This window comes from Paralichthys olivaceus, chromosome 2 (assembly GCF_024713975.1).
Source record: "Paralichthys olivaceus isolate ysfri-2021 chromosome 2, ASM2471397v2, whole genome shotgun sequence".
Classification (NCBI taxonomy): domain Eukaryota; kingdom Metazoa; phylum Chordata; class Actinopteri; order Pleuronectiformes; family Paralichthyidae; genus Paralichthys; species Paralichthys olivaceus.
The window spans coordinates 10,557,809-10,576,375 of NC_091094.1; the positions used below are offsets into that span (position 1 = coordinate 10,557,809).

General features: G+C 39.1%; 1 protein-coding gene across 1 annotated transcript; it reads left to right on the plus strand.

Annotated features, from left to right (window-relative positions):
• Positions 1–10,989: 10,989 nt before the first annotated feature.
• On the plus strand, positions 10,990–18,083 carry hrh1 (histamine receptor H1). The gene is made up of 2 exons (XM_069535265.1): positions 10,990–11,138; positions 13,022–18,083. Exon 2 carries the CDS (start codon positions 13,260–13,262, stop codon positions 14,904–14,906), a length of 1,647 nt encoding a protein of 548 aa, XP_069391366.1. The 5' UTR covers positions 10,990–11,138; positions 13,022–13,259; the 3' UTR covers positions 14,907–18,083.
• The last annotated feature ends 484 nt before the right edge of the window (positions 18,084–18,567 follow it).

Below are 18,567 nucleotides of genomic sequence, written 5' to 3' on the forward strand. Positions count from 1 at the left end.
TCTTTGTAAGATCCAAGTTCTTGGATAGCTGTTCACACCACATAATGATCGGGAGTCTTGCAAGTTCATACTACATGACTAACTGGCAACCAGGGGCTACACATTACACAATCTCTGTTCTCTGTTCACCTCATGCCCAATGTCAGCTGGATAGATAGCTAGATAGATAGATAGACAGATAGATAGATAGATAGATAGATAGATAGATAGATAGATAGATAGATAGATAGATAGATAGATAGATAGATAGATAGATAGATAGATAGATAGATAGATAGATAGATGGATGGATGGAACCAGAACCAAGTGAGCAAGGTAAGCTTCTTGTGCCAGAACTGCTATCCCAAGTCTGCCATTCATTTTTGCATTACGTCAACAACTCAGATGCACTTGGAAATTAAAGTAAATTGTCATTATATATAACTTTTAGTTTAGTGTCCAAAGAGAAAAGCTAAAACGTAGGAGGAAGAAAGAGTGCTGAATGTAGCTATCGTCCACTGTAAGTGGACCAACAATAATCACTTCCTCTTTGCACACAGCATTCCTCTCTCCTGTCTTTGGCAAGTCCTCAAACATCAATAATATTTCTTACAATTATCTGTCATTTTTACTGCATTTGTCACAGTGCTCTGCCAAAACACTTTTTTTTTATTTTGAAAATGCAAAGAAAAACAGACACGGAAAATCTATTTTTCCCTACTTTTTCTCCCCTCCCCCTCCTTTTCAAACACTACTGTAATGAATTGGCATGAATGACAAGAAAGGCAGTGTAGTGAGGAGCCTTTTTCTTGTCTCCATTAGCAGGTCCTGTGTTTCCAGCGAGCATCAAAGAGAGAGGAGCAGAAGAACGCAGGAGGGGGGAGGCAGGCTGTAAGCTTCAAGCTGCACACAGAGATAAAGACCAGACATATCTGTGCGTGTGTGCGTGTGAGAGAGAGAGAAAGAGAGAAAGAGAGAGAGAGAGAGAGAGAGAGGGGGATTAGGCTAACTTTGACTGGCTCTGCTCCATTGTGACAGCAGCTCCTAAGAAGCTGCACACTGCCACATGATGGACAGGGCTTGGAATTGCACAGATAACATCTGCCTCTCTCTCTCCCTTTCTCTCTCCCTCTGTGTGTGTTTGTGTGTGCATGTGTGTGTTTGTCTGTGCATGTGTGTGTGTGTCTGTGCGTGTATGAGTGTGTGTAAAGCTCGAGTTTAACAAATTTGTGTGACTGGAAAAACATGCAGAATGGGCACTGAAGGTCACTGGCTCTTGAAACTGTGCAATTATATACATTTTATGCTTGTGTGTGTGTGTGTGTGTGTGTGTGTGTGTGTGTGTGTGTGTGTGTGTGTGTGTGTGTGTTTGTAGAATGCTTGTCATGAAACAGAATGTGTGTTTTATGTTTGCTATGACAGAATGAATGAAAGATGAGAAACAGGAGACGAAGAAGAAGGACTAAAAGTGAGGAAGAGTGAAATGGACAATTGAAGGGAAACAGACCAAACAAAAGAAAGAGCTAAAATGAGGCTTGTGACAAACCCAAATACAACCTCCTCTTCTTCTTCTTCTTCTCCTTCTTCTTCTTCTCTTAGCACAAATGCAATAGACGTTACTGTATGACCCTGTTTCAGAGTTTTCCCCAGCGCTTTATTTGGAACGACATAAGCTTGTTTCCCCGGTTAGAGTTTTTAATGTTTGACTAAAAACCCTCTGCTAAGCCCCACCATGCCTGACCCTCCTCATTACCTTCATCACTAAATGAAATCAGCAGCGACACTGAAATAATTCTGCAGTCACGAGAAGGAGCTCCGTGCTTCTCTGCCTCTTCCTCTTATATTTATTAATCAGGTTCAAGATGTGATTTGAAGGATCATTATCAAAACCACTGCCATTGGGCACCAAGGTTTTCGAGGTTCATCTGTGATCCATCATCTCTATTTTTGTAGTTTAGTTGTTGTTATGCAGTTTATCTAATCTGATGTATAGACCATCTGTGCAGATTCTATGTGAGAAGAAAAATGATTTCTGTTTGGAATGAGAAAAATGTTTGCCTTGATTCAACAAAAGAAAAACAAACACTGACGGTACAGATCTCACATCTCCATCCCAAATCGTCCCTAAATAAAATGCAGTGATTTGTGACCTTCTCTTTTCAGCCCTCAACCTCAAACCTAATTCGGGCAAACTCAAAAAATCCCAATTAACAGTCTATTGTTTACTTACCAATACGAAAAGGAAGCAATGTATTCCTGGAAGATAATGTTGAAGCTGCGTGATTTCTTTTTCTCCAAATCACTGCTATCTACAAACATGATGCTGGTGGAAACTCATAAACTCCACTATCTCCCAGTGTCATTTCATTGTATCAGTGTCATCGGGCCTCCTCTCTAGAGGCTCATCATATATGGCTTTATCAGTGGCACTGCAGCGAACTGCTGAGCACAGAACTGCAGACGCTTTGCTTGAAAACACATTTCAGCCTGCCAGCAATCGCGTGACAAGCGAGTGGCATTAGCATCAGCAAATCAAGGAGTCGCTCAGCTTTGATGTGAACATGCACAACAGCGACAAAAAATAATACAAATGTTTATTAGGAGATGGTTGTGTTGGATTTATAGCAAGAAATATGCATCCATCCATTATGTGTACTGCTTATCCTGTGAGGGTTGCAGGGGGAGCTGGAGCCAATCACAATACTGTTTCATATATAATGTTCAGCAAATCCAGTTTAATGTTCAGCTTATGATGTCTCATTGGCCAAATTTTTATTTTGCTGCATGTCTCATATTTTGAAAAACAATATTTCAATATAAAGTAAATTCATTTCAGACATTTTAGGAATGTAAGTTGTTTGGTGTTATATAACCATAAGGGCTGTTACAATTGTCAGAACCAATAAAACACCAAGATACAAGTAACTGAAAAGTCTTGCGGGACATTGAACGTATTTTTACAGCTCTCCCTCTCCTCATCTCTTTCACTCAATTCTAAATGAATTCACAGAAATAGGGAATTGTTGATATAGGAATGGTCTGATTAAATAATATAAATTATATGTACAGTACATATACACATACAGCAACACTGAGGTTTGAAAAATCATCTGGAATTTAAGCAATGTAAAGTAAAATTCTGAATATTGCCTTCAAGGAAACAATGAGGCGGTATGTGTGTGTCTGGGGGTGGGGGGGTTAAAGCTCAGACACTGATAATGGGGCCTGCAGGGTCTTGCTGTGTGCATCCATTGGCATGTGTTGGAGGTGCATGTGTAGGAGGTGCATGTGTGTAGCAATACGTATACATGTTTGTCACAGTGTGTGTTGGCGAGGGGGGGGTACATGTGTGTGAGAGAGGGCAAGGCTTTTGTCTGTGTGCAGTGCATTATTCTTCATTAGAAACAGATGAGTGACTCTGTCTATTCCAGGACTGCCCCTGGGTTCAAGTCAATCCACCACCCAGGCACCTAAACACACACACACACACACACACACACACATTCATGTTATTCATGCAGTGTCTGACAGTCAGATGCTCAGTAGATATTTGCATTTTAGAAGTTGTCTCAGCCAACAGACAAAGCATAATAATGTATGTGAACATTTCAGTGAACTTTTTTAACAAACATTAATACTCAACAGATTAGTAACTTTGTCTGGATAGAAACCTCTGGTGATAAAAATGTCTTATGAGTCTTTGAAGTTTGCCCTGGTTTTTGAATTTACTCAAGAAATTAGCATTTCGCAAAAAATATAATACACTTCATATTTATATATTAACTTAAATAAAACTCAATATCACCTTCATTTTAAAGTCGAGTTTGAGACGTTATTAAAGTCCCCAGTCAGCCAGTTTTCATTCAGACCAGGTTTTTCTGAGGTTTCGCTGGAGGAATATAAACTAGTTACAGGATGGATAGACGTGCATGATGAGCCTCTCTGCTTTCTATCTGACAGATTTGCCTGAATATTGCTCGCTTCCGTCGTTGGCTATTTGCCGAGAATGAATTATCCAATATGCAAACACCTCACTATTTCTGCTTAGTCAGGGAGGATAAAGCTTTTGGTTTGTTTGGGATTTTTTACTCTCTATTAAAAACTAATTTTCAAAATCATCAGTATTCACCATGTTACCTTACACCAGGATCCGAGCCCGTATGCATCTATAAGACTCTTAAAAAACATTAGCATTCTTTTTTTTTTTTTCAGTCCATGGCATCTTATGTTATGGTCTTTATGTTAAAGGTAAAACAGCAGGCCCAGTTAACAGGATACAGTATCCAGCTATATGTGCATTAAGTCTAGACATGTATTTACAATAGGATTCCTCCAAATGAAGACAAGAGGTGAATTTTACTCCAGTAGCCTCCACTCCATTGTTAAATTAGCACGGCTGCAGAGAGAAAGACTGACAAAGAGTGAGTGTACGGAGAGAGCAGATTACATAAGTCCTTCACCTCACATGCCTGACTATGTGACTGCAAAATGCCCATGAGATGGAGGGATGGAGGGAGGCAGCGAGGGGCGAGGGGAGGGTTGGGGGACCGCAGTAAATTGGAGAAAATTAAGTGGGAGAGGGGAGAGGAGCGGGATTTGAGAGAGAGGGAGACTGGGAGAGCGAGGGATGGAGAGGGGGAGAGGGGGGGGGCTGATGAGAGGTTTATAAAAAGGAAAGTGAAGATGATGTAGAGGGCGTATGAAGTGGGCCTCTGTCATTCTCCTTAATGCCAGTCACCTCACCTCAGCGACAGCAAAAAGACTGCCGCCGGAGAGGAGTGTGATACGCAGCCTGACAAAAGCTCTTATCTAGATGCAGTGCAGCTTGAAAAATGCTGACGTGCCAACAAGACGTTGAAATCAAGTCCATTGGAAGGCAGACTGAAGACCTCCTTCAAATTGTGTGGCTGACTCAGTGTGTCAGAGAATGTGTTTGCTTCTGCACATTTAAATTAAAAGAACACAAGCGATGTGATGAAATGAAAGCTTCTGTGTTTAGATAAAAAGGTTCTCTGTGAAATATAATGCGGCCAAGTGCTGAATTTATATTAAAGCAGAGATTCATGCAGCACAGCTTCACAGCCACTGTCACAAATCCAAATCACTGGTGCTGGTGAGGATTAAGAGTCTTGCTCAAGGACACCTCAGAAGGACAGATGCTTTTTTTCGTACTGCTCTGGCTTAAGGGCGAGCTCACTACTGATTGTAACACTCCACTGGTGGAATTTAATCGAGTACATTTACTCAAGTGTCATATTTAGAAACTAAATGTTAAGCTATGTCCCTTTTATGCCTCATAACTGTATATTCACACAGCACAGATCAGAAGGAAACATTTTCACTCCACTACAATTATGTGACAACTATAGATATGATTGTATTGGTGGAGCAGTGGTTAGCACTGTTGCCTCACAGCAGGAGGGTTAAATCCCAGTTTGATTCTATGTTATAATGACTGGATGGATGAATAGCAGGCTATAAAAGAAGCCTGCTAAATACAAATTACAATTTCAAGAGCCCATGAAACATGATATTATTAAATTGGTATGATTACATGTCATCAACAACATATCAGGTGGTCAGTCAGCAGAAAATTTAAAATATTTTTCATATATAATTTTTCATTGGGAATATTCAAACTATCTTTTTTTCTGATTTGATCTGATCTGAGCTTCACATGTTGATGCTTGAGGTTAAATAAAATGGAGAGTTTGGAGGTTTGCACTATTGGTTCGTATAGGACGGACATTTCTCACTTTTGAGCCAAATAATTAATCGAAAAAGTCAAATCAATCCATTATGAAAATAATGAGAAGTCGCAGCCATGGCAGCCAAATAGCTTTTTTAATTACTTTGGCCAAAAGCCTTTTTGTTAACTTTTAAATTAATGATGATTATACAATAAATAATAGAACAATCCCCTATATAACAGCATAGCAGTCATAGGGTTCATATGGAGTACCTTCACCTTTGTTATCACTTCAGTAACATTGTCAGTGCAGGACTTACAATGGAGTAGTTTTACAGCACAGTGCATTCTTCACTGAAGGGACAGTATTGGACAGATCAGCTGCATTTTAAGAAGAGAGGATGTGTCCATCTTGGCTAATATAGGAGTAGCAGAAGAAAGAGAGAGGGAGAGAAGGATGAAAACAGGCAGTGAGAGGAAGACTGAAGAAATGAAGGTCAGCCACACTTCCCTCTGTAGATGTTAAAATGAAAAGGACATCCTGCTGTCTGATGATTGGCATCCTTCAGTCTCTTTTTCTGTTTGTTTACAGAGGCGGGAAACAAAAGGTTGCAAAGTCAAGTCCGAGTAAATCCCACATGAAGGGAGATTAGCTTCAGATTTCCTCCTCTTGTTATTTCTCACAGACACTGATCTACTGGTGAGTAGTCAGTGGATGGTGGAGATTATCAGACTGGCCTTCAGTTTACAGACACTTTACAAAAGGTTACGCAGATTCCAAATTCTAAAAGGAGATTTCATCCTTTTTATTCACTTGTAAATGTCTCTCATGCATTTTAGCTGCAGCTTTTAGGATATTTCAGCATTTACAGATCTGACCAGCAGATGTCGCTCTTTACCTGCAAAACATTGACATGGCTTTTGAAGCGTTGCTATGGCAAAGAACCACAAAGGAAATAAGAAATCTAACACTGTCTAATAGGAAATGACTAATATTAGGACTAATATTGATTTATTGATATTCAAAACAAAACCAGTAATTCTGGACTAAGAAGGTCTGTTCCTGAGACATGCAATTTAAAATAAAATAATGTGTGTAAAATTACTATATTAAATAATAGAACTGACGGTCATGACCAGTGATTGTTTCCCATTATAGACATCTAACTTACTCGAAAACCTCAAGCATAATGTACTGTCCGCTTCCGTTTCCCTACAATTTGTAATTACAGGCCATTACGTGCTCCTGTACAGATTGAACCTGATTACATTAGGAAGACCACTGCACGCACTCATTCACACACACAACTGAGAATACACACATTGTCACTTCCACTATGCATGCATGGATACAGGAAACAGGTGCACACACACATAAAAAGATGAATCTGATTGCACTTGCACACACACACATATACACACAGCAGAAATAGACAACCCCTGTCACTACTGCACACTCATAATACAGCAGCGACTGATCCTAGGAGGAAGATCTGCCAATCAAGAAGTTTAGTCTGCATTCCGAAGTGTCCTCAAGCAATCCTTCAATGGGTGTGTGTGAATAGGATGTATATACAGAAGAAGCACTGTACAAATAAGTGAATGTGGCTCTAGATAGATGCAAATAAAGACAAATGTGGTGACTCATACTTCAGTTTAAATCAATATAAAAGTTTATCTGTGGTCATTCATTTATCCAGCTTGCCTGCTGACGTCCTCTCAGGGATGACATCTCCATAGTTACTACATATGTCCTTCTACTTGGCTTGCCTCCTGTTTTTTTTTTTTTTTTTTTTATGAATACAGTAAACCTGTCTAGAATTTGTTCACAGAGCAGCTTCACTCAGCTACTTTCATGGTATTTGAAGAAAGCTGGGAATTCCCCAAGGGATCCAGGAGTTCAATATAAGGACACCTCCTTTTGGTCTTTTTCTTCATTTTAGGTTAGCATTCCATTTCCTACACACACACACACACACACACACAAACGTACACAAACACACACACACATTAATCAGCCACAAATTCCTGCTCCCTTTCTTCTGACTTTCCTTCCCTTTTTCATCTCCCCCTTCTTTTCTTCCTGTCCCCTCCTGCCCTTCCTTCCGCTCTTTTATTTTTCATCACCTCTGCACCCTAAATTTTTCCTGTAGGCAAGAGCTGGGGATGCACTTAATCCATTTGGGCCTGTTAATATGAAATTGATAGGGTTGGTGCATCTCCTGCTTTAACAAGAGTAGAAATAACAATAAATAGTGTCTTTCAACGTTCATTTCCTTTTCACAGAATCACCGGTCGTCTAAATAGGTGGTAATATTACGTGAGTTTGTATCCAGATAATTATTTTTTGGAGCTGATCAGTCAAGATCAACAAAAATAAGAAATCTAAATCTTACATTTATGAAGAATTGAGGACTATAGATGCAACCTGAAGCTTAAATATATGTTTAAAAAAATTCTATCATATGGTTGTAATGATGTCATCATGATGTCATTAGAATGAGTTACACGTCATGATGTGAAGATTGCAATAACTTTTGAAACAGGATATTGTGAGACACGGTCTACAGATTATTTGGATGAACTGATTGCTCATCATCATATGGTTGAAATGACATCACTGTTGATAGTTATTATTACAATATAAAAAGTTCTAATAAATTGGGGTGTATGCATATGATTTTACACAATTACAACAACCATGCCTTTGACTTAATGATGTTAAATGTTAACTTATTTCCCCCTTTTCCGAAAAAAAATGACCTGGGCATAAACCTCGAGCTCTGCCAAGTAGTGCAGCCATATTGACATGAAACTCAGTGTTTGCACACAGTCTCTCATGACAAATCTATTGACTCTGTGACAGTGGTTAAATCAAAGTTTCTCAAGTAACTATCAGGTTCACCTCTTATATTTATGAATGTGTGTCTACAGGCACCTCTTAATAATGATAACAAAAGCTTTCCGAAGCAAGATTTTTGTCTGTATCTTTGGCACAAAGTCAAACATGTTTCCAGAGGGTTTTGCACCAAGTTGCTCCTTGTCACCAATCCTGTTTGTGACATTAATTTACAGGATGGAGGTGGTTAGAAGAGATCATCTCTTCTCTTTGCAGACAATGTTCTGTTGGCTTCATCAGACTGAGGTGGTTTGCGGTCAGCACCTCAAAGTTGGGGGTGGGGTCCTACCCCTAGTGAAGTCACCGGAATACAGAACGAGAAGACAGGTGGGTTTCTGTGGTGCAGCAATGTTGGCTTGGTACTAACCAGTGAGCCTGGAAGGCATAGCCTGGAATTTTCCAATATCCTGCCTTCAACCTGTGGTCATAAGCACAGGGGGAGTGGCTGACATATGCTTTCTGTAGACTTTCAGCCTCAGAGATAACGGGAAAGGTTCAGACATCCAGAGGACCCATGATTTGGCCAATCAAGTAAATGGAGCGGCTGGTACATTGCAAAATTAACCTCTTGATTTGTTGTGATATCTTTTACGGTTTGCTGTACAGTGCTGTTTGTTGTTCGGATCATCTGTTGAGAGATACATGGGTTTATTTTGTTTGTATTTTGCTTATCAAGTGATATACTCCCAGTACATTGGCTGGTTGGTTTATGTTTGAAATTCACCTGTATGCAGCCTTTAGCCAGATGTCACAACAGGATAGTAAAGAAAGAAAAGAATTACTGGATCAGTTGGAATAAAGCTATAAACACATGTCATAAAGTGATAAGGTCGAGCCAACTCTCCCTCTATTCAAACTTTCATTGTCTCTGTACTATTGTAACACTCAAGACTGTAAAAATATAACTGCTTCAATAACAAGCATAAACAAGCATAAACAAGGAAATGTATTGTTTTTTCTTGAAATCTAATTGGATATTGTATACTTCACAAAATCTACATTTTTTAAGCTGAGCTAAGATGACTTGAACAAATCAAACAGGTTGTTTATATTCTACATAAAGCCACACACTAACACGTGCGTTGGCTGACATGTGTTGGGATATAAAGCTGGGGATATATGTTGTATGTTGTGATTAATCTGGTGCTTTACAAATAAAATGGAATTGAGTTGAATTGAGACTCATTGCTTTCACTTATATACCACTCCAGAGATAGAACAGAAAACACAACCATGTTTGAAAATTCTGACACGGTCCCTTCATGAAATTAACGGTCATAAGAAAATATACTTAAAAACACAGCACCACAAAATATACCAGTACAATGTATGTACTAATAGTCTATACATTTCAAAGCAATATATGTAAAATAAATTAAAAACACATCAAAATTTGTTTCTATTATAAAACTGAAACCTATAATTAAGTCACTGCCTACAAATCTGTGGTACCAGTGGGTCCGAAACTTTTCAACCCCTGGCCCAAAATAACAGTGCCAGAGACTTGTGACCCCCATTATCCCCGAGGTAGTTGAGGCTTACAAAGAAGTTCACAAATAATTACATACATGGACATCTGGCAATGTGTTCGGTGAAAATGAAATCTGGCATGCTACCATCAACTTACAAAAAAAATCAGAGCACTTAAAGGGATAGTATACCCAAAAATGAAAATTCCCTATACTCACAACTATGCAGATGGAGGGGTGAAGTGTTTGAGTCCACAAAACACTTTTGGAGTTTCAAGGGTAAACAGCATTATAGCCAAATCCAATACAATTGATGTAACTGGTAACTCCTTCAAACGTAAAAAACAACAGAAAAAAAACATGTCCGTAAGCCCCGACATTCATATTACACATTCACACCTGTGATAAAAACATTGTGTACATGTACTCGTTAAGAGTCAACTGTGAATGGCGTACGTTATGTACCTTACATCTTTTTTTTCTGTAGTTTGATGACGTGGTCAATGGTTACTTCACTTTTGGACATTTGCTATAATTATTATCTGGATGTTTTTATTTTATGTTAATAAAAACAAATTATTCTTTTTTTATATCTTGAAAGTGTAACTACAACAAAATTTTAAGTTTTACATGATACTGGGAAATCATCTCGAGACCCCCACTCTCAGTGTCTCACGACCCCCCGGGGGTCCCAAGCCCTACATTGAGAACCTCTGCTGTAGATTTTGTTATTCGACCTCTAATATCTCCCTTCTGTATAATTTTATTTCGCCGCAGTAATCTCCACATGGCATCGCTATGCAGGAACTCACTGGAACCCACTCGCTCGTTGACGGAGTGAATCCCACACACACTGAATCATGACGCGCCACCTCATCAGGTGAAAACTCCATCCAGGGACAGTCGCTCTTTTATGGCTGCACTTGTTCACGTGGACTTTGAAGTCTGAGTTCAGTCCATTGCACAAAGAGAGAGGAGGAGGAGGGAGGAAGAGACTCTTATTTCTTTCTCCTAAAACCTTTATTCGTTTCTTTATTTCCACCCTGAATACAAGAAGCTGGAATACAAAGGCACACTTGAACGTGGAAATTCATGCTGAGAGGTAAGTGTGGAAACGATCACTGAGATTGTTGAAGTTATTAAGTTTAAACACGCGGACAAAAGTCGTTTCGTTGTCTATTTTGTTCGATCGTTTGCATACCAAAACTGAAAAGTTTCCGTGCGCGGATCAACAGGTTGTTCTTTGCGCACTGACTTCGCGTCAAAGACATTTTTCATGTAGATTCATCAAAGGCAGCGCGATTAATCCGCGTCCGTGCTCTTTTTCTAATGAAACCAGACAGACAATGCTCATTTAAGATAATCACATTGAGGAATTAGTCTGATAAATACCATGTCCTGTCCTGGTGCAGAGAGATTGTGCAAATGCAGAAAACACGCAGCACGTCAATTTTTTTCTCTCTTTTATCCATCCCCTCTGCATTGTGTCATTCTTTGTGAATTCAGTGAGTAATACGGTTCCTAAATATTTGTGTTGCAGAGGCAGTTATTGTACACACAGAGATACTAGACACACAGTCACAGATTATAAATTATAGACTATTGTTTGAGTCAAAGCCTTATGCGAGATTCAAAATATGACAAACAGGATGTGTGTGTTTTAGTCTGTTCGTCATATTTATCACGATTGTACATTTGAATTTGACTTTAATTAAGTGCATTTATTATCATTTGTCCCATTGATGAAATGACTGCTGAGCGATATGGCCAAAAATGTTATCAAGATTATCATGTCGATATCAATGATTATCATGATAAATGTCACATCATCATTTCTTTTGAGTTTAACAACTTCTGAGAGAAGGTTGTGGTTTAAAACTGTTCTTTATGTGCAGAGAATGACACCAAGTACATATTAAATACCTCCTCACCATGCTTACACAATGCATTAGCAATATATTGTGATATATTTTACTTTTGTTATAGACTATTGCTATTGATGCCAATTATATCGCAATAATCATTGTTTTATCATCCAGACTTACTTGTTTCTAAAAGCTGGAGTTCTTGTCAATAAACCTCCTGGATGGAGCCATCATACAGTATCCACAGTGTCATAGTTCATTACCAGTGTTTGGTCATTTCCGTCCCTCTCTGGCTTATGTAGTTATTTATTTGTCTGATTGAATTGGAGGATGCGAGCAGATGTAAACATGAAAGCAAATAAATCTTCCTGCATTGATTCATTTTTATATCAAAACCACCATGACACTAACTGATGAGTCACTATCTGAGGGAGCGCTGCTAAAAAACATCATAACCCCCATTACTGCCTCTGTGTGTGATTTGTGTTGTTTTTCCCCACTGAGCATGAAACACTTGTAATTTTGGAAATACAGCTTAGCGATCGATAGACAGACAGACACAGTAGATAGATAGATAAATAAATAGATAGACAGACAGACAGACAAATAGACAGACAGACAGACAGACAGACAGACACAGTAGATAGATAGATAAATAAATAGACAGACAGACAGACAGACAGACAGACAGACAGACAGACAGACAGATAGATAGATAGATAGATAGATAGATAGATAGATAGATAGATAGATAGATAGATAGATGGATTTTTAGCCTCCTTTGTTCCAGTCACACAGTTTGTCCTCTGCTGTATATTGATGGGATTCGTCACCCTCCCTTCATATGAGTGTTAAAAAAAGCCAGCTGGACAGTGAAAGAGAAACAGCATGAGAGATTTTAGTCCACTAAAAATGTATATCCATACATTAAAGAACAAAGATTAAATGTGTTAAGCAGTATTTAAGTATATATTTAAATCCATTCAAATGTGAGTGATGGAGAGAGATACTCTTATTTACGATGTTTTGTTTTTTGCAGAAGAAATGGGGTTAAAATCGTACAACTTGAATTAAGACAAAAAACTTAATTCTAACCTCTAACGTTCTTTATGTTTTCCAGGTATTATCTATTTGGATATATATATGACAAATGGACTACACATCAATACAATGCTGATGGAGCTTTTTCCTAGTTTTGAAAGGATTTCTTCCACTGGTTGTTATGCAGCAAGTCTTGACTCCAAACACCTTCCTCACCTGATTCAAACACACTGCTTCATACAGTCTGCAGTTAAAGCCATGTTTGAGGACACTTTTACACAATGTGACTGGGTCTAGAGGTGACCGTCTCACCTACCATGATGGAATCTGGTCTGTCATCATCCACTTATCCTCTACTACACCTCAACACCAGCAGCTACGTCAATAACAGCAATAACTGGAGTGGCCTTGTTGACAGTGATTCACTGAGGATCAATCGCACCCTGAGCGGCCACAACCTCTTCCACAAAGCCCTGCTGGGGGTCTTTCTGGGACTCATCTCTCTCCTTACCATCTTCATGAACCTACTTGTGCTCTACGCTGTGAAGCGAGAGAAGAGCCTGCATACTGTCGGGAACCTCTACATCGTCAGCTTGTCGGTGGCTGATCTGATTGTAGGGACCACAGTCATGCCTCTGAACTTGGTGTATTTACTTGAGGATGAATGGAGGCTGGGTCGGGCTGTCTGCCAGTTTTGGCTCATTATGGACTACGTGGCGAGCACAGCCTCGATTTTCAGCTTGTTCATCCTGTGCTTGGACCGGTACCGCTCTGTCAGACAACCACTTAAGTACCTAAAGTATCGAACACGAGGAAAAGCCAGTGTGATGATTTCTGGAGCCTGGCTGCTGTCGATAATGTGGATAATTCCAATTTTAGGATGGAGGTCATTCACACATGTAGAGCTAAAACCTGAAGAGGAGAACAAGTGTGACACGGATTTTCGCTTCGTCACATGGTTTAAGGTCATTACTGCCGTCTTCAACTTCTATGTGCCCTCGATTTTGATGCTGTGGTTCTACACGCACATCTACTTGGCTGTGAGACAGCATCTGAGGGACAGGGAGAGAATCATCCATCCAACTGACTCGTTTGGAAATGAGAATGGACAAAATGTTAAAACAACTGAGAAAAATTCCTCCAAATCAACTGAGAGGGAGTGTGAAGCTCCGCTGAAACTCTCTAAAAAGCAACGCTTGTTGGATCACAACACTCTCGATCAGGTGTATTCACTCGAAGAGGCTGATAAAGTCAAAGCTGCTCCTTCTGCATCTCACAGGAAAATTGTTGTCAAGTGCCAGCAGACATCACTGCTAGCCATGACAACAGAGCGACTCAGAGTGGCACGAAAGGCCAAAAGGTGCTCCTTGGCCCCAGAGGGGAAGCAGCCAGATGTTGATATTCCCATGAGGAACAATTCTGTGCCAACGGATGTCATTTCCTCCGAGGGAAATTATGAGCACAAACTTCAAGCATCATTAAACGAATGTCACGTCACAATACCAAACTCAGCTAGCGGCGTCTGCGATATCAGTCAGGTGTCAGATGTGCAGAGATACACTTCTGCGCTCTATACCACCTACGACCCCAGTCACGCTCTGCGGTGGACGGATGAAGGGGTTGAAGACGCTGAATTGGACCCGGCCAACGCCGTGACTCTGAAACAGGCATGGCAAAAGTTTATAGACCAATCACGTCAGCGCATCCAGAGTCTGAGGATCCATAAAGAGCACAAAGCAGCCAAGCAGTTAGGCTTCATAATCGCTGCCTTCTTGCTGTGCTGGATTCCGTACTTCATAGCTTTCATGGTCATGGCATTCTGCAGAGAGTGTGTGCACCATGACCTGCACATGTTCACGATATGGCTGGGTTACATCAACTCCACTCTCAACCCTTTCATATACCCACTCTGTAATGGGAACTTTAAAAGGGTCTTTAAAAGCATTCTGAACATTCGCTTGTGACAGGAAAACAAGCACAACAAAAATCTTATGTATGTAGAATCTGCTGATGGACAAAACTTTGTGGACAAAACCGTTGAATGTATCTTGTTTCTGATTATTCGTACCTTTGTAGCTTACTGAGCTTTTCAGACTCGGGGGAAGGTTCTGGATGATGTCTGAACTTGATGTTATTTATTTTGTCTGTGTTATGCCACAATGATGATACAAATTGTGTGGGACCAGAGGTCTTTAAACTGAGAGGAATTTTATCTCTAGTCCAGGGAAACAGGAGTGAACATTTATGTTCTTGGTTCTGATGCAGAACAAAGGGAAACTATGTTCAAAATGTGTTTTTAAAGAAAATCTTTCTCCCTATTTATTCATCTTTTTTTGCTTTTTTGCTGTTTTTAAGAGATTAAAGCCATTATCTTAAAAATTATTTGCAAAAGATATTGGTCTGGTTTCATGTAGAAGACGCAGGTGAGTCATTAAATACATCATGTAAAGAAATTTAACAATCAACAAAACAGATAAGTTATTAATTTATATCGACATACACAGTGTGGATTGGCTGCTATATACAGAAGATGAATAATGGCTGTTTGTCTGAATCAAAACACCACTGATTGCACGGGGCCTGTTTAAAACGTGTGTTAAAACTGCAAACAAAACTGCCCTTTAGCAACTGATTGCCAAGCTTACTAATTTCTCATTCATCTGTTTTATGATACGATGTGGCACCTTTTCTGCCATTAGCCTACGAGCATCAAATGTCATTTCACAACGCTGCAGGAAAGAGCCCATGAATTTGAGACTCCTGTAATGCATTGGTATTGATTAAATATTTGGAAACAAACACACAAAGAGCTACCAGCAGGCTCGAGCATCACAGAATAACACACAGTATGGCTCCTATTAGGAAAAGGCTTTGCCTACAATCTCACTGTGGAAAAACATTTTACCATTCCCATAATATCAATGTGTTCAGATTTTCAAAAGCAGTTTGTTATGTTGAATGAATTACATTTTACATGTCAGGGGCCAATTGGTATATTTCACATTCTTGCATGTGAATTATACTGTTAGAAATCGGGTTGTAATAAATAAAACTGCTGTCTTTTAATCCAACATAAATGTGGCTCAAGAAACCCATGCTGTCTCCTGTGTACAATGAACACAGACTGGTTGTGAGTCACTACTTAGCCAAATCAAACAAATCAGAGGGGGGTGGAACTGAGCTGGAAGAGGTGATGATGTGTAGATGCGTGCGTGTGTGTGTGATTGCACTGAGTACATCTCTGTCAACAGAATGGAGCCAGCGTCAGGCTGGTATTCAGGAAAAACACTGGTCTTTTAGAAATCACAAATCAAAGCCATTAAGTTCTGCTCTTAGGTACAAATAACTGCAGATTTAACCACAAATTCTGTCCCATTGTGACAGTGCATTCATCACGTTTAATACTCACCATGGAAAGTTTTTAAGTGCATGTACATCACATCGATTTTTTTCTTCAGCAAATAAATTCCTGCTGCTGTCTGGCCTCCCTCATTCCCTCAAAGTTCTTGGTTGAAGCACATGAAGGATATTGATTTGAGCTAGTTTGAAAAAAACTCACCTATGTGCACATTTCACTCAATCTTTCCTGTCGTGCTGAAAATTCACCTGCTGCAACACAAATGTCATAATCCCATCAGAGGTCAGGTCACGTAAGGACAAAGAAAATCAGAAGGCTGAAGATATATATTTTATATTGATATACATCTTTTTTTAACAATTATGATCAAGATAGCTATATCTAATTGTTTCTAAAAATGTTTTCTTGTGACCCCCCATTATTATATTATATTATTTATATTGTTATAATATAATTTAATTTTCCCAGCTGACCCTGATCAACCTCATAGATAATTCGCTGTATGTCGGTGAGGAACATAAGCATAAGTTGTGCAACTGACCAAACGACGACTGTATTTCAAACTATATTTAATGTTATTGTAGGAAAACCTGCCAAGCTCAAGTCCGACCAGCGATAACATCATCACCTTTAGTGCCAGCACTCATTTCTTTCAGTGAATGAATTAGGAGGGAACCTCTGCACCTCTCACCTCTTCATCTTCCTTTCTTCAACATGTTCCTTATTATTTATGTCACATGATTTATAGATGGGATTCAGTGTTTGCCCAAAATGTGTTCATCAATCAAGCAGTTTTTCAGGATGCCACATTGAGGCTCTCTGAGGGGGTTTAAGTTACATCATTGTGCTGAAGCTGTTTGCTTTAAGTGCTTGTGAAGGGTAAACCCAGGCTCTTTCAAATTTTATATTGATCCATAACCCTCCAATATTTCCCCTTCAGACATTTCTGAGGTGGATGTCAAAGCATAAATACTTCATGTGATATGTAAATAAGAGAGGACAGCATGAGGGAAATCCAACTGACAGGGCATTGCAAACATTTGCTATGGCTGCCAGTGACTAACTGCATAGACACAGCATTTACAGAAATGTCTTATTTATAAAAGTGGTCACTTTTTATTGTAGTGAATTCTATTGTGTCTTTTGCAAGTTTGCAACTTGAATTGATCATGCAGAATAAAGGGGAGTCAACTGAAATTAAAACAGCACAATGGTTAAGTGTGAAACAGAGACTGATATCAACTGTGTAGTGGATATATTTAAGGAATTCATGGATCAAATGCAACATTTTCTGCAGAAATGTATGTCTGTTTGTTTTATTTATATAATTTATGTAGTTGAGTAAACATATTAATAAAACCTTAAACTTACCAAGCTAATTTTGGTCATATTCCCAAAATTCTTTGCCATGAAATTGAATTAAGGAAGAAAATGAATAGTGGGGAAGTTGACAGGTGCTATGAAAATCTAATTTAGCAACACAAGCCAACTGGTTTGACCAGTAGTTCACAGTAAACACATGAATCTCACTGTTGGATATGTTTAACATTTCACTCAACCAGTAAATACGACTCGAATGTCACTAAACCTCAGACGACCTAAAGCTGCATTCAGTGTCAGTGGAGGAGCAACTGATATTTACACTCTAAATTTCACTGTAATAGTCAGTTTCAATCTCTACTTGTTCAAGTGTTTACACCACAATATATAGTTTATATATAATGTGGTTATAATTTGTAATTCAGTGAATCTATAATGCCAATTTAAGAATAAATATGGTTCTTTACTGAAGGATGAAGTCACATTTATTGAGTAACTTACTACTTAACAGTGTTCAAGTGTAACAGAAACGTAAAAGGAATCTAAAGTGGTCATGTGATGATGATCATAATTGATGCTCACAGGATAAATAGCCATCTGAGGTACTCATTGACTATACATCTGTTATAAGTTACAGTGAATTATTCCTCAAGAACATAGTATTTATTACCTCCACTGAGAAGATTGTATTTTCGTTTGTGTTTCTTTGCTAGTTGCCAGTATTGCACAAAAACTAGCAAGAAACTTGCTGGAAGGATGTAGTAGCCTATGGGTCAGGGAAGAACCTATTGAATATTGGTGTAGATCTGGATCATGGGGCAGATGTAGGATATGGATTTAGTAATAGGCTGAAATGTATACCACTCACTCATGGTAGACGAGGTGTATCAGCAAAATGCTAATAGAATTTAGAAGGTAGAATAGAGATGAACAGTGGTTGTAAATGG